This window comes from Ictidomys tridecemlineatus, chromosome 1 (assembly GCF_052094955.1).
Source record: "Ictidomys tridecemlineatus isolate mIctTri1 chromosome 1, mIctTri1.hap1, whole genome shotgun sequence".
Lineage (NCBI taxonomy): Eukaryota > Metazoa > Chordata > Mammalia > Rodentia > Sciuridae > Ictidomys > Ictidomys tridecemlineatus.
Genome location: NC_135477.1, coordinates 244,583,403 through 244,598,949, shown reverse-complemented (window position 1 = coordinate 244,598,949; position 15,547 = coordinate 244,583,403). Strand labels below are relative to the sequence as shown.

The window sequence follows — 15,547 nt, the reverse complement described above, 5'->3', positions numbered from 1 at the left end:
CTCAGCACCACATAAAAATAAATAAGTAAAATAAAGGTTTTGTGTCCAACTACAACTAAAAAATAAATTAAAAAATTTAAAAAACAAATAAAATAAAATATAGTAAGCATATACTTACTGGGTTGGGGGTCCTTACGACTGCTCCCAGATTTGATGATTCATTGGAGGACTCACAGCACTTAGGAGACAGTCAAACTCATAGCTATGATTTATACAGTGAAAGGATTCAGAGCCAAATCAGAAGGGGAAATGACACCTAGAGTGAGACCTGGAGAAAACCTGACATTTGCTTCCAAGATTCCTTCAGGTGGAGTGACACAAGATGTGTCTGATTCCCTCAGTGAGAAGTGTGACAACACATGTGAGATGTTATCTATAAGGGCTCATTGGAGATTCTGCTCAGGGTTTCAACAAGGGCTGGTCACATAGCTCCTGTCTTATGTGGCACACACCAGTATTCAGTACTCTCAGAGGGAAAACAGGTGTTCAGCAAAACCACATTGTTTTTACAGTGTATGCCCAGTGAGCTACTCTTAGCATACTGAAAATCCTTCCAAAATCTAAGCTTCCAGGTGCCACCCAAGGGTGTTTCAGGCTGTGAGGCCTGTTACATTAACTCTTTTTCACACCTGCCTTATTAAATCATTGTGTATTATTTAATTTCTATTGCCTAAGGCTGCCATTATTAACATAATTCTGCTAGATTCAAAATTACCTTTTCTCTCTCTCCTTTTTTTTCTCTTTTGGTGCCAGGTATTGAAACTCCCTGTGCTTTATCGAGTATGTATTGTACCACAACTAGGCTCCAGAAATTTGATGTAACTGCCCTCTATCACCACCATCTCCCCTCCATTCTTTTTCCTCTACATTCTTTTTGCTACAAAAAGAATCTTATCCTAGTAAGCCTTTATACTTGTATATCGGCATTATGTGTGACTAATGGGAGTGTATCTCCCAGATCCAATGTTATAGAAAAAAAGGCAGTGAGCCCCTAACTTGATGCTTTTTAATCTTTATAGGGAGCCCTACTCATGTCATTAAAAAACAAAGACCAAACAAACAAAAGACACAAAAGAGAGGAAAAAGGGAAAGTAAATAATGAGGTGCTAAATTTACAAGTCCATCTAAGCTAGATTATTTTATAGAAATTTCTCCATTTTAAAAATAAAATGATGAAAGTTGTGTATAGTTTGTAAACATATTTGCTTATCATCATGAATAATTATTTTGTTCTTATTCAAAAGTGTGGACACCTATTATAATTTACCTTGTATAGGCCATGGGTGCTCATTTCAGAAAAATTTTAATTATACTTTTTTTTCTTTTAAAATGAACTTAAATATTACTACTTTTTGGCATTTTCTGTATTCCTTAGACCCTAACCAGTCTGGCTGTGAGTCTGTGTTGTCTGGACATGTCTATCCTGAGGCTGCACTAAGAGTCATCCAGGCCATGGCTCGGTTCATGGCTGCCTACTTCACCAATCAGCTGCTTTGTATTTTTCCTCCTCACAGTGTGAATGTTCTTCCTCCACTTCATATTAAAACAGGTACTATGGTAAAATGTAATTTTCTCACTTTTCATTTTACATATAATTCTTAAACTACATTATACAAAGATAAATAAATAAATAGTTAAATAAAACAAACAAATAAATAGATAAATAAAGTCATTATTTTATGGAAATGGCACTATTCTAGCATAGCACCTGGCACATAGAAGGTGCCCAAGTACTACCTGTGAATAAATTATACTTGAGAAAAGTAATTGCTTGGTTTTATTTTTAATGAATATGTACTGTTTTTCACAAAATTTGGGCATTTGTTTCTACTTGTAATGTGAAAGAGCTGCTATCTTTACGTGAAAATGTGGAAATTTAACAAATTTTGCATCTACTAATTTAGAATTTAATTTTATTTGGACTGGTTACTTTTCTCTATTATTTTATATTCATGTATTGATTGATCAATTGCAGTACTAGGGGTGAACCCAGGGTTGCTCTGACACTGAGCTATACCCCCAGCTTTTAAAAATTTTTTATTTTGAAACAAGGTGTCACTAAGTTGCCATGCTGGCCTTGAACTTGTGATCTTCCTGCCTCAGCCTCCCAAATAGCTGGGATTACAAGTGTGCACTCACAACACCCAGCTAAAAATTTTATTTTATTTTTTAAAATTTGTATTATTAACTGGGTATGATGGTGCATGCCTATAATCCCAGCAACTCAGGAGGCTGAGGCAGGAGGATCAAATGTTTAAGGCCAGCCTGAGCAACTTAATGAGACCCTGTCTCAAAAAAATAAAAAGGACTGGGATGTACCTTAGTGGTAAATCACCCATGGGTTCAATTCCCAGTATTAAAAGTAGGGGGTAGGGTTGCTTTATTACTTATTTATTTAGTTCTGGGAATTGAGCCCAGGGCCTCAAACATGTTAGTCAAGTGCTTGAGCACTACATCCCCTTCCCAACTTTTGTCTATTTAATTATTTCATTAATAGGGTCTAAATGAACCTAATCCTCTGCTAGATAACTGCCCTGCCCTCTTGGAGATAAATATATAAATGAACTTCTGTGACATTCATTCATTATACTGATTTTAAAAAGTTTATTTTAAAATAATACTATAATTGATCAATATCATGATTTTATACATTTATGGGTTACAGTGTTATATTTTCATATATGTGTATGTATAATTATGTCAAGCTGAGTTAACATCCTTCAACTCATCTGTCATTGGTGAAACATTTGATATTTATTCTCTTAGTTATTTTGAAATATAAATGCATTGTTATTGATGGTACTCATCTTGCTGTGTAATCCATCTCAAAACCTATTTTTACTTATCTGAAACTTTGCACCCATTGATCAGTAATTCTTCATTCCTTCCCCCATCACCACCTTCAACCTCTGGTGACCATAATTTTCTCTACTTCTGTGTATTCAGCTTTATTCAATTCCTCATATAAGTGAGATAGTGTAGTATTTGTCTACTAAGTTTTTTATTTTAAATATTTTGTTTTAGTTGTAGTTGGACATAGTTATTTTATTTTTATGTGGTGCTCAGGATCCAACCAAGTGCCCCACACTTGCCAGGCAAGTGTTCTACCACTGAGCAACAACCTCAGCCCCTGTGTACTAAGTTTTAAGTGCTGACTGTATCAGGTAGTTGACTGGGAGTTTCAGGTACCGTCATGTCGTGTAAGGTTGGGGATGCATTCTCAGAAATGCATTGTTAGATGGTTTCAACAAGTGACTACCATAAAGTATCTGCACAAACTAGGATGACTTGGACTTCACTAGGTCATGTAATAACCTTATGGGACCATCATACATGTGGCCTATCATTGACCAAATGTCATTATGCAGTTCCTGACAGTATGTTAGCTTGTACTACATGAAATTGATAAATGAAAACATTTGTAGAATTTTTTTTTAAATAAAACAGATTTGTTCTAACAGCTGTGAACAAAACAGATATTATAACCTGTTTTCTTATGGAATTTACATACAATAGTTTGAGACAAAATATTAAATAAATGAACATCAAATAAGACTTATCAAGTATTGACTATTGTTTTGGAGAGAATTAGAATAGAATAATGCACTGTGACTATTTCAGATTGGGAAGTTAGGGGCTGTGGTAGAGCACATGATTTAACATGCAAGAGGCCCTTCAATCCCCAGAATAAAAAAAAAAACTCAAATTGTATTCAGACTGGAATTTTCTTTAATATTTATTTTTTAGTTGTAGTTGGACACAATACCTTTATTTTATTTATTTATTTTTATGTGGTGCTGAGGATTGAACCCAGGGTCTCGCATTTGTGAGGTGAGCACTCTGCCGCTGAGCCACAACCCCAGCCCCCAGACTGGAAATTTAGGGAGGATCTCTCCAAGTAGGTGAAATTAAAACTGAATTCTTTTTTTTTTTTTTTTTTTTTAAGAGTTAATTTTTAACTTTTATTTTTTTAGTTTTTGGCAGACACAACATCTTTGTATGTGGTGCTGAGGATCGAACCCGGGCCGCACACATGCCAGGCGAGTGCGCTACCGCTTGAGCCACATTCCCAGCCCGTGAATTCTTTTTTTAAAAATATTTTTTTAGTTGTCAATAGACCTTTGTGTTATTATTTATTTATATGTGGTGCTGAGAATCAAGCCCAGTGCCCCACACATGCTAGGCAAGCATTCTACCACTGAGCACAACCCCAACCCAGAGCTGAATTCTTAGTAACTAAAAGTGCCAATCTTGGACACCTGAGGTCTGAGTGTTCCAGTCTGAGCTTGTGTAAAAGCCCTGAGGCAAGAATAGCTGGATGTGTTTGAGACATTGAGACTGATGTGGCTGTAGACTAAAAGCTGAGGTAGAAAGTGACAGGAGATGTAGTCAGAAAAGGGTTCGGATGGTATGGCAAGGAATCTGAATTTTAAGTTATATTGGGCTTGAAACAGGAGATGACATGAGTGGAAAAGTATGTGTAAGGCACACATGGTACTAGGTAGAGTGTAATTAGAAGTTTAATGCAACATAGAACTAGTAGCTAATCACCAAACCATGGATTTTGGACCCTATATTTAGACTCTGATCTATGATTGTTTTGGGATGTGGATGGGAATGGAGGACCATCCTCACCCAGCTGGACTTCTTCTACTGCAACGTGCTAGTGCCACCTGGGGTTCTATGGGAAGTTCTGGGTCCCTGGGAAATGACGTGTGTGAGATAGGATCAATAAGGAAATTTTCCAGTGGTTCCTTTCTAGTAGACTCCTACTTCCCTGAGAAAGAAGAGAAGTAGCCCTCACTTGATATGGCTTCTTTTACGGGGCTGGTAGGAGCAGAGATGGGGACACACTCCTGTGTCACAATCCTGTCCTTTGACCATATCTTCTTGGTTAGACCTCCAGAGCCTGCTCCTGATTACAGCCTGCACTTCTTTTTTTCTCTGACCTTTATGCCTCCCTCCAAGACACCCAGATTATAGAATTTATTTCCTCAAATGCTTGACATTTGTTATTATTTTAGTGGTTTTATATTCTTTTTTGTCATAACTTAGGAATATATCACTGTATTGTATTCTCTGCTTTTGATAGTAATGTTTGTGACAATTTATGTCCTTAATCCATATTATTTTACTAACAAAGGTAGTATTCCAAGTGGTTTTCAGAAAAACCTAAAAGAATAAAAGATAAAATCCTGATCTTGAGAAACTCTATCTCAATTGCTTATCTTTCTTGTATAAATCTGTAAGATTTTTGCTGTTTGCTTATGGTTCTCATCTTTACGGATTGCTTGATATAACTAAGTAAGACTGGTCTTTATCTCAGTTTAGGAAAAAAAGGTGAGAGAATCATTGAACTGTTTCCAGATACATTCATAAACACTCATAAAAGCACAGAGACACACCTTTGTATTCCCCACATAAATGTCTTCCTAGTAAGAAGTGAGAATGGAAGAAGAAGAAGGTTTTTGCAGTCTCTTTCCATGCTTGAGATTATGATTATTGAAAATTTAAATACCTGAAATTTTGTATCTATGGTTTAGCTCTGTTAGTTTCCCAATATATTGGAAAATGGTAAAGTAAGCAGTCTTAGCATCTGTTTGATGTTACTTTTTCTAGTCAGAGCTAATGACAAAATGTACTGGGGACTTCAGTAGCTTATTTTATGTAATACTGTAAAAAGTGGCAAACTTTTTTTAATATATGAAAGTAGTGTAATTTTCAGACTATTAAATAATTCAAATTATTTTAATGGCATACTGCCTTGCTTATAGTGAATAAAAAATAAAAAAAAAATTGCCTCAACTCTTTTGTGTTCACAGAGTCAGATACCCTAGAGATTGAATTTTTTTTTTTTTTTAATCCAGATGTTTTTCAAAGAGCCTAATGTTAGGGCCTAATGTAGGGTTGGCCAATATAGTCCACATAAGAAACTAATCACTTCATTTTTCATTTCAGGGGTCAGAAACCCATGTATGCCATTGAACAATTTTATTTTGAGTGGAGTGAAAATTTTTTCAACATAGTTTTTTTTTTTTTTTTCCTTCTTTTCAGCACTGGGAATTGAATACAGGGCCCTGTGTGTGCTAGGCAAGTGTCGTATCTTTGATCTAGATCCTCAGTCCCTCTTATTTTATTTTGAGATAGGATCTCACTAGGTTGCTTAGACCTGGTCCTTAACTTGGATCTTTCTATCTCAACCTCTCAAGTAGCTGGGAATATAGGCATGCACCACAGTGTCTAGCTTCAATGTGTACTTTCTAATTATTTTTTAATTGATGTATTATAATTCTATATAACAGTGGGATACATTGTGACATATTCATACATACACATAACATACTTTCCTCATTTTATTCCCCATCAGAATATTTATTTATTTATTTGAGGCACTGGGGATTGAACTTAGGGGCACTTAACCATTGAGTCACATCTCCAGGCCTTTTTACTCTTTTGCTTAGGGCCTAAATTGCTGAGGCTGGGTATGAACTGTGTTTCTCCCACCTCAGCCTCCCGAGTCACTGGGATTACAGGTATGTGCCACACTCAGCCAACACACACACACACACACACACACACATATATATATATATATATATTTTTTTTTTCTTTTGGTACCAGGGATTGAACTCAGGGGCATCCGACCACTGAGCCACATCCCCAGCCCTATTTTGTGTTTTATTTAGAGATAGGGTCTCACTGAGTTGCTTAATGCCTCACTTTTTGCTGAGGCTGGCTTTAAACTCACACAATACTCCTGCCTCATCCTCTCTAGCCACTGGGATTACAGGCATGTGCCACTGTTCCCAGCTCCAATATGAATTTTTTTTAGTGTGTAATTTTTTAATTGTAAATGGACATAATACCTTTATTTTATTTTTTTGTGGTACTGAGGATCGAATCCAATGCCTCATGCGTGCCAGGTGAACACTCTACCACTGAGTCCCAGCCCCAGCCCCAACATGTATTTTTTAATAACATTGTTGTCATCATATTTCAAGTTGCCTCAAGTTACTTTAGGGAAAGGTACAGAGGTCTTGTGGAAAGGATATTACCGCTTTGTGTTGAATTCCAGGCCAAACTAGAATCTTGTCATTTATTCAGGGGTTATTGAATATTACACATTTTATTCTTTTGTTTGTTTTGAAATGAGTTCTCACTATGTTACCAAAATTCCTCTCAAATTCCTGGGCCTAAGTAATTTTCCCACTGTTGTCCTTGATTAGCTGGGAGTATAGGTACATGCCTATATAAAACTTTCTCTTTCATTTATTTGCTTGTATGTATTTTACAGTGCTGGCAACCAAACCCAGGGCCTTGCATATGCTAGGCAGGTACTCTACCACTGAGCTACAATAAGGCCTCTTATTAATGAACACTAATATATTGAACACTTTGTATATTTATTATTTGAAATTTTTTTTATTGCATAACACTATGGGTAATACAAAGTCAGATAAAACACCATTTCAGCCCTCCAAATTTCATAATCTGATATGAAAAATAGGCTTATATTTCTGAGCAGCCCACAGTAATAAATTGTGCACTGTGACCCGGTACATGTTCATACGTATACCTATGTACATATTATCTGACACAAATGTCTCATTAAATGGTATTTACTTTTATTTTGAGTTAATGGATTCATTCTGTATGTTTCTTTTCTGTTCTGTTTCGTTGTTTAGGAATTCTATTATTTCTTTCATGGCTCACTGTGAATGAAGCATATTCTTCAGTGTTGAAAAAACTGTTCTAGTATATTTAGTATTACTGTAGCCCATTTTGTATGTATCTTCCTTTCTGTGATCTTGTTTAGAAGATACTAATTAAAGAGATAAATATAAAATGTAAGGAGGCTTGAATTTGTATCCAATACAAATACATGTGTGTAATTGTAATATCCATTTTCTTTAATTTATTCACAGAGCAGTCTCTTCGACTTATTCCTCTGCAACACTCCAAGGTGGCCAGTATTGTTAGAGACCAGAATCTTTCTAATGTGTGGACAGTTGAATATGCCCTGGAATTATTGTTCATTGGTGGCTTGGTTACAGAGGCTATATGGTTAGCATATAAACTTGGAGACTGGAAGACATCTGTTGCAATTGGCGTGGCCTTCCAACTCTTCTATAAACATGATAGCAGTTTTGTGAGGTATGTATTTTTAGGTAAGCTTAAGTATAACAGTATCATGTAAAGTAGCTTATATTTCTCTTATTATTGGTGTTTACGTATGTGGAGTTCTTTATTCAGCATTGGCCAAAAGAGCTTTCTAATGATAGAAGTATTCTGTATGTGCTCAACGTGCATGGGGTAGCCACTAGTTACAAGCAACTGTTGAGCATTTGAAATGTGGCTAGTGAGACCAATGAGCTTCATTTTGAGTTTAATTTCACCTATATTTACATAGCCACACGCTATGTAACATAGTGATTACTGTGCTGGATAGCTCAGTGGCTTGCTTATTTATAATAAAACATTTAACATATTTATGTGTTAGTAATGCCCTTAAAGGACATATAGTCAGTGGGAGAGTTTATCCCAAATAGGATTTGAGTTTTAAATTAATTAATCTGATCTTTCAACTTTTCAGAATATTATGGCATTGCTGTGTCTTTTATGTGTTTTTCAATTCACTAATTCAATATATATTTCTCTCTTTTTTTAAAAAATTATTTTTAATTAAACTGAAAATACCATGACACCACATTTTATATGCTTAAATTTTTTTTTAATATTTACTTTTTAGTTTTAGGTGGACACAATATCTTTATTTTGTTTTTATGTGGTGCTGAGAATTGAACCCAGTACTTCACATTTGCTAGGCAAGCACGCTACCACTTTAGCCACATACCCAGCCCTATATTTATTTCTTAAGAAACTGCTCTGTACAAAGCTTAACGTCAGGTATTTTAGTAGATATAAACCTAAATGTACATAGTTTCAATGCTTTAAGGCATTTATACTTTAATAGAGAAAATAGGACAAAGCATTATTATAATTTACATAGTAATTGATGTGGTAAGAAAAGGATAGTGGTACCATGGGGACAGTGATATTGTCAAGTGGGGGAAAGACAGGAAATACTATGTAGGAGATGTCATTTGAAATGGGAATCAAAGGACATATAGGATTTGGATGAATTAAATAAACATTCAAAGAAAACATCCTAAGTATGAGCAATGGCATTTGGCAAAATTAAGTTTTGATTCAGTTTGGATAAAGTATGTATGTAGAATAACAGTAGGAAATAAGAGTGGGAAAATGTATTAGGATTATAATTAGGGAGGGCCTTAATACACTGTTTTTTGTATGTAGAGTGAATAGAGTGTGTGAATTCTATTGTTTCTTTCTTTTCATCTTTTTGTTGTTGTTGTTGTTTGGAGGATTGAATCTAGGGGCACTTAACCATTGATCCACATTCCTAGCCCTTTTGGTATTTTATTTAGAGTCAGGGTCTCCCTGAATTGCTTAGGGCCTCACTAAATTGTTAAGTAGGATGACTTTGAACTTGCAATCCTCTTGCCTCAGCCTCCTGAGCTGCTGGGATTACAGACGTGTGCCACCATACTTGGCTTTCCATTATTTCTTAAATTTTTGTTTAGTTCTTATTTGTTTTTATGGTGCTGGGGATTGGGCTTAGGGCCTCACACATGCTAGGCAAGTGTCTACCGTTGAGCTTTTCTTTTATCAAAATTTGGATTCATTTCCCTTAATTTGATGTCATTTCAGGTCCAAAAAAAAGTGTCCGAAGCTACCATTAAATATGACTCCAGCTCACATTTTTCAGAAAAAATTGCAGTGTTTTTTAGGTCAACCAACCTCTTTGGAAGGAAAACAGGAAATGGGCTCAAAATATAAACAATTCACAGGTGTGTTACATACATAAGGTCTGACATCAGGTTAATATAAATTTTGTAATATAAGAAGTTTATAAATACCTGGAGATAGATTTATATTGTATGATTCCATTTATATGATTCTACAAAAAATAAAATGATAAGAACAGGAAACAGTGGTTGCCTAGGAGTAGTGGGGGAGGAATTAACTACAAAGCATAATGAAAGAATTTTGTAGAGTGATGGAAGTATTCTTACAGGCCTGTGCAGATATATCAAAGTTCACTGAGAAGGATGAGTTTTACTGAATGTAAATTATGCCTCAGTCTGATTTAAAAACAAAAACTCAAAGTTATTAGACCAGTTTAAGAGCCAATTAATGAAAAGATAAATCTGAGCTATTTATTTATTTTATGGATACATGATATCCATAAAATATGCATGTAATATATATACATCTCTACATAAATATAGAGATAAAGACAAATATAAACAATATGTAGAGAGATATCAAGAATTGAAGAATAAGAAAATGAAGTTAAACTTTGTAGCATGTAGAAAAGTTGTCTGTTAGGAATTTCAGTTGTATCTCTACCAAATTCTGGATAATGGCTACCTCTGAAAGATGGAATATGATTGATATGCAAGGAATTTCAGCTACATATGTAATATTTTAAAAAATATTTTTCATTGTCAATGAACCTTTGTTTTATTTATTTATATGTGGTGCTGAGAATCGAACCAAGTGCCCCACACAAGCTAGGCAAATGCTCTACCACTGAGCCATAACTCCAGCCCCAATATATAATATTTTATTTTTAAAAAATCTAAATTGATGAGGCTGGGGTTGTGGCTCAGAGGTAGAGCGCTCGCCTAGCACATATGGTGCCCAAGGTTTGATCCTCAGCACCACATAAAAATAAATAAACAAAACGAAGGTGTTGTGTCCATCTACAACTAAAATAAATATTTTAAAAAAATCTAAATTGAATATAGTGAAATGTTAATATCAGACATGGATGACAAGTGAGTATATGAGTGTTATATTCCATAGTTCATAGTGTACTTAAAGTATTTCATAATAGAAAAAACCCTTTCATCTCCAGTTCTGTCCTATGTCTCCTTTCAGTTTGCCTTCTGGGACATATCTGTGTATATACAGATATTTTCATATTTTAAAGCCATAAAATACAACTGACTTTTGCAATTTTCTATTTTCTTCAGAAGTTTTTTTTATTAATTACATTATTATAAAAGTATTGTCATGGACCACTGAAAGGAAGATTACTCTTTCACTCCCTTCTTGACAGGATTAACCCGACTAAGCATCTTCTGTCATAATGTTGTATATTAAGAAACATTTGTTGATTTGCTGTATTTTAATGTTTATTATTTTGGTGTATTTGTTTTTTCCATTGATATTTTTTCAAATATTACTACTACCACTACATTTTTTTTTTTTTTACTAAGGACTATATTCTAACATTAAATGTGTAGTTGTTCCTAGAGTATCTCTTTTTTAGTTTTAGAAAAAGTTTCATGCTCTAATTGCTTATGATCTTAAAATAACAAGAAAGTTTATAAATTTTTGTCTGTAAGTTTGGATGGTTTGCTTATTAACCATTGTATTCTCGAGAATCTACTTTTTCAGATTAAAAAAATTTAGAAAATAGGATGAGAAGTTAAATGAGAATTTTAACTATTTTACCAAATTTTGTATTTAGTAGATCCCATTGAAGAGGAAGATGCAAATCTGCTATTTGGTTCAGTACAAGAAGTCCTGAAAGCATCAGTTATGGCTGATGCAGATATTCTTTCAGACACTTTACAGCATCTGATAGATTCTGCCAAGGACTTCAGTAAGAGACTGTGGGGCTTAGTGCCTGCCGGCTTGTATCTTCCAGCTCCTCCATTATATTGTCCCCAGCCAGCTATTCTTAGTCAAGTAAGCTTATGCATTATTCCTTTAATTAATTGAAAATTGATTTTGGTCAGTTTTAAAAATAGTCAACCTGAAATCAAGCATTGTCATTAACCTATCTTTATTTTTTCTTTAGCATTTTAAATTTTCTTATTATCACTAAAATGGGTTGTCTTATTGTTTCCAGGAAGATGGAGATGATCTTTTTGTAAAAGCTGAAAAAGACAATCGCCAAAAGGTGTCTGGAATACTTCAGAGAGTTCTCTTGCTCTTCAGGGCATCTCGGTGTTCTTTTCCTGTAGCACAGTGGTACATTTTGCAGCTGAGGAGGGCAAGAAAAATCATGCAGAAGGTATGGGAATGTCTTATTCATGTGCTGTGTTAAACAACTGAAATAAACTGATACTTATACTGTAATAACACTTTTCCAAGGAGTCCTGCCCTGTGAATCCATACATTTCAGGCTTATTTATGGTAAACAACATAAAAAGAGCAGATTCTTTCTGCCAAAAGATGAGAACTTTGAACTGGGTCTCCAGGTTAGTTATATCCTGCCTGATAATACAAAATGTCCAGTCAGTTCGGTCCTGGGAATTAAATTTATTTCTTCATTGAAGATAATATAAACTCAATTCAGGACTGAGGTGTGGGAAGAATTCACTTCTCTCTGGGGAGAGATCTCTGTTCCGTTGGGGCTTCAGTGTGTTACTGGAAGGTTGTGTGTTCTCAGCTCTTGTGTCTTAAAAAGAGATTTCAAGCAAGACACAGGTGTGGTCAAAGTTTAGCAAAGTTTATTAGAAGAGAAAGAGGAAGGGCATGGGAAAAGCACCCTCAAGGGAGATTGTTGTTGCTGCTCAACGAGAGGAGTGGGGCATTTTGTCCTTATTGGCAATACTGGTATCAGATCAATGTTGGCATCAGATTCACCATTTTAGACCGGGAGCCATTTTATCTAGAGTTTCCATTCTGAGAAAGTGCTGCATGTGCCTGTTAAAGGATCAGCCCCACCCCAGTTTATGATGCAACTCCTAAGCAGCTTAGGAAATTCCCCTTGTGGGCTATAAAGCTGCTCTGTGAGTGCCAACCCACAGCCTTGTGGGTTTGCCTTGTGCTACTGACAATAAATCTCTTGCGTGAGATTCTGGTGTGTGGTGTGGTCTTTGGACTTTGCTAGTCTCTGTGAGTGTCCTTTCAGTCCTAGTTTTAGTTAGGGCTAAGGACAGTTTCCAGAGGGTCTTTCCCAAGCACTATCTCCTAGCTCTTGATTGACAGTTGGATTGTATTAGATTTCTAAATCCCTGTTTTGTATATCTTAGTCAAGAGTGTCTAAGTAAAATCCATAGGGTGAAAATTTATAATTACAATCAGATTAAATGATATGTTGAGGACCTAAAGGCAACTTTTGATCATCTCGGCTTTCACCTGTTTATTTTGTCTGGAACTTGATTTCACAGACCTTGAGGCCATTTAGCTTTCCACCCTCCAAGTAGAGCAGGCCATCTTCCTCTTATCAAAGGAGGAGTCTTGGCCCTGTGATATGTTGTTACAAGGCCATTTTCTTACATCAGAGCAGGGCCAGGATGACTTTATTAAGTTGTTTCTTTAGAAACATATTGAGAGTTAGCACATAGGCTCCGTGTGTAGATTTAACACACTTAATCCCCATGTTTCCGCCTCTCATGTCTACCTGTTCCGTAAGTGGGTTCAAAGCATCCAAAGTTAGAGTGATTACTTGGCTATTTGCTATCCTTCCTTCCCAGGTTTATGTCTCTTATGTTCCTTTTCTTTTATCTATAACAGCCACCCTCTTTAAAAAAAAAAAAAAATCTTGATTTAGATAAACAAGGTAATTTTCCTGTACTATATTCTAGATTTGTCTAATGGTTTTTTCATTTAGCATCATTTAACTTGTTCTTGTTTCCTTTTATTTCCTGTACATGGGTGAGCGACCTATACTCATGGAGGTAGGGAGGTTTGGTGCTATTCAGGAATAAACCTTCATAATGCTTCCCCATTGTACCATGTCATGGGGCACATGTGGCACTTTTGATGGTAGTGAGATTGATCAGTGGGTTTGGGTTTATGTTGTTATCTTCCATCAAGTTCCCTACCAGCCCACCAACTTTTAATCTCAATGGCATTTATTGATGATTCTTGCCTAGAGTCATTTTTTTAAGCGTTGTCAAGTGAGGACTTTCTACCTCTGTCATTGTAGATTAGGTTTTTAAAAGTTATATATGAAGTTAAATTTTTTTATATTTGTTTTTTGGTTTTGGAGTCTACACAGTTTATCTTAAATGAGATTAGATGCCTGTATTTCTTTTCTTTCTCTAAACTGTGGGGTAAACCAGGGATGAATAACCTTAGGTTATTTTTTATAAGCAAAACTGAGTGACAAGGGAGTATAAATGATTTAGTTAGAACTTTTTTTTCTCTTTTGAGATGTAATCTAATGAAATTCTTGAATTAGATTTGTGATCTAAGCTTCTGAAAGAATAGCTGATTTCAGGACTATTGTCCTTCCATAGTAGAGGAATCATTCTGTTTTCCATTTTATATGGTTGATCTTCACTGCCTTGTTCTTCTGTAGTTTCCTCTCAACATTATTTATACCAAGATTAATGTATTGCCATTTTTTTACTTTCAGATTCGAATGAAAGGTTCTCTTCCATCACTGAATCCTTTTCCCCAGTCCTTACTTAACTACTGTAAAGGAGGAGTAGCATTCTTCAGACCTGGAGCAACTGGAGACCACAAGCTTGATGAAGTTTCCATTAGAGCAATTGGTTTGTTGACAGTGAACTACTTGCTTAGAAATTATCCTATACGTGAATAATGGTGTATAATTTATTTGATTTGGCAAAATTTTTAAATGATTTGACTCTTCAAAATATGGAGTGGTGTATAATATTTTACTTAGTGTTTACAAGAGAATGCTATAATTTTAACAGCCATGTATGTATATACATTATAGTGTGGTATCAAATTAGGATTTTTTTTTTTTTTTTTGGTGCTGGGAATTGAATCCAGGGCCTTGTGCATGTGAAGCAAGCACTCTACCAACTGCGCTATACACCCAGCCCCAGGAATTTATTATATAATACAAAATTATGACATTATTTTTATTGTTTCATTATTTAAATTTGAAATTTAGATGCTTTTCTTGCCTGGTGGTGCTCACCTATAATTCCAGCTACTTGGGAGGCTGAGGCAGGAGGATCGATCACAAGTTTGAGGCCAGCTTAGCAACTTCAAGGAACTGTGTCTCAAAATGAAAAAAGGGTAGAGTATTCCTAGATTCAATTAAAAAAAAAAAAAAAGCTTTTCCTGTGATCATTTTCTTTTCTTTTTTTAAATATTTATTTTTTAGGTGTAGATGGACACAACACAATGCCTTTATTTTTATGTGGTGCTGAAGATCGAACCCGGGTCCCACCTGTGCTAGGCGAGTGCTCTACCACTGAGCCGCAATCCAAGCCCCACCTGTGGTCATTTTCTTGAAGTTAGGGTATGCTGCCAAACATGAAGTGGACAGGCTTTGACCTTATCAGAATAGATTTATCATTTGTTTTCTGTTTTTCTAACTTAACATATGCTACCTAAACATTTTTTCCATTTAGAAAACTTTCATATCTATTAAGTTAAAAATTTCTATTAGCAAAAATTAAAAATTTAATTCAGTTTTTGCACTTTTAAGTTGCCTCTGACACATTAGGTTCCTTTATTGTATTTTAAAATAATTTTCTTAGGTAGATTCTTAGCAGTAGAATTGTTTAGTTAATGAATA

General features: G+C 35.2%; 1 protein-coding gene across 13 annotated transcripts in view; it reads left to right on the top strand.

The window, feature by feature from the left end:
• The window catches only part of Cplane1 (ciliogenesis and planar polarity effector complex subunit 1), a 140,400-nt gene that overhangs the window by 23,558 nt on the left and 101,295 nt on the right, over positions 1–15,547 (top strand). For 9 of the 13 annotated variants that reach the window (XR_013424144.1, XM_078017568.1, XM_078017559.1 and 6 more), the window contains 6 exons: positions 1,376–1,549; positions 7,926–8,154; positions 9,733–9,872; positions 11,564–11,784; positions 11,948–12,112; positions 14,408–14,546. Coding sequence is in view for 12 of the 13 variants with exons in the window: in XM_078017568.1 (XP_077873694.1) it covers positions 1,376–1,549; positions 7,926–8,154; positions 9,733–9,872; positions 11,564–11,784; positions 11,948–12,112; positions 14,408–14,546 (1,068 nt within the window). In the remaining variant the exon portion in view is untranslated. The remainder of the gene's footprint in view (positions 1–1,375; positions 1,550–7,925; positions 8,155–9,732; positions 9,873–11,563; positions 11,785–11,947; positions 12,113–14,407; positions 14,547–15,547) is intronic. The other 4 variants (XM_078017599.1, XM_021726574.3, XM_078017551.1 and 1 more) reach the window with 2 other exon arrangements.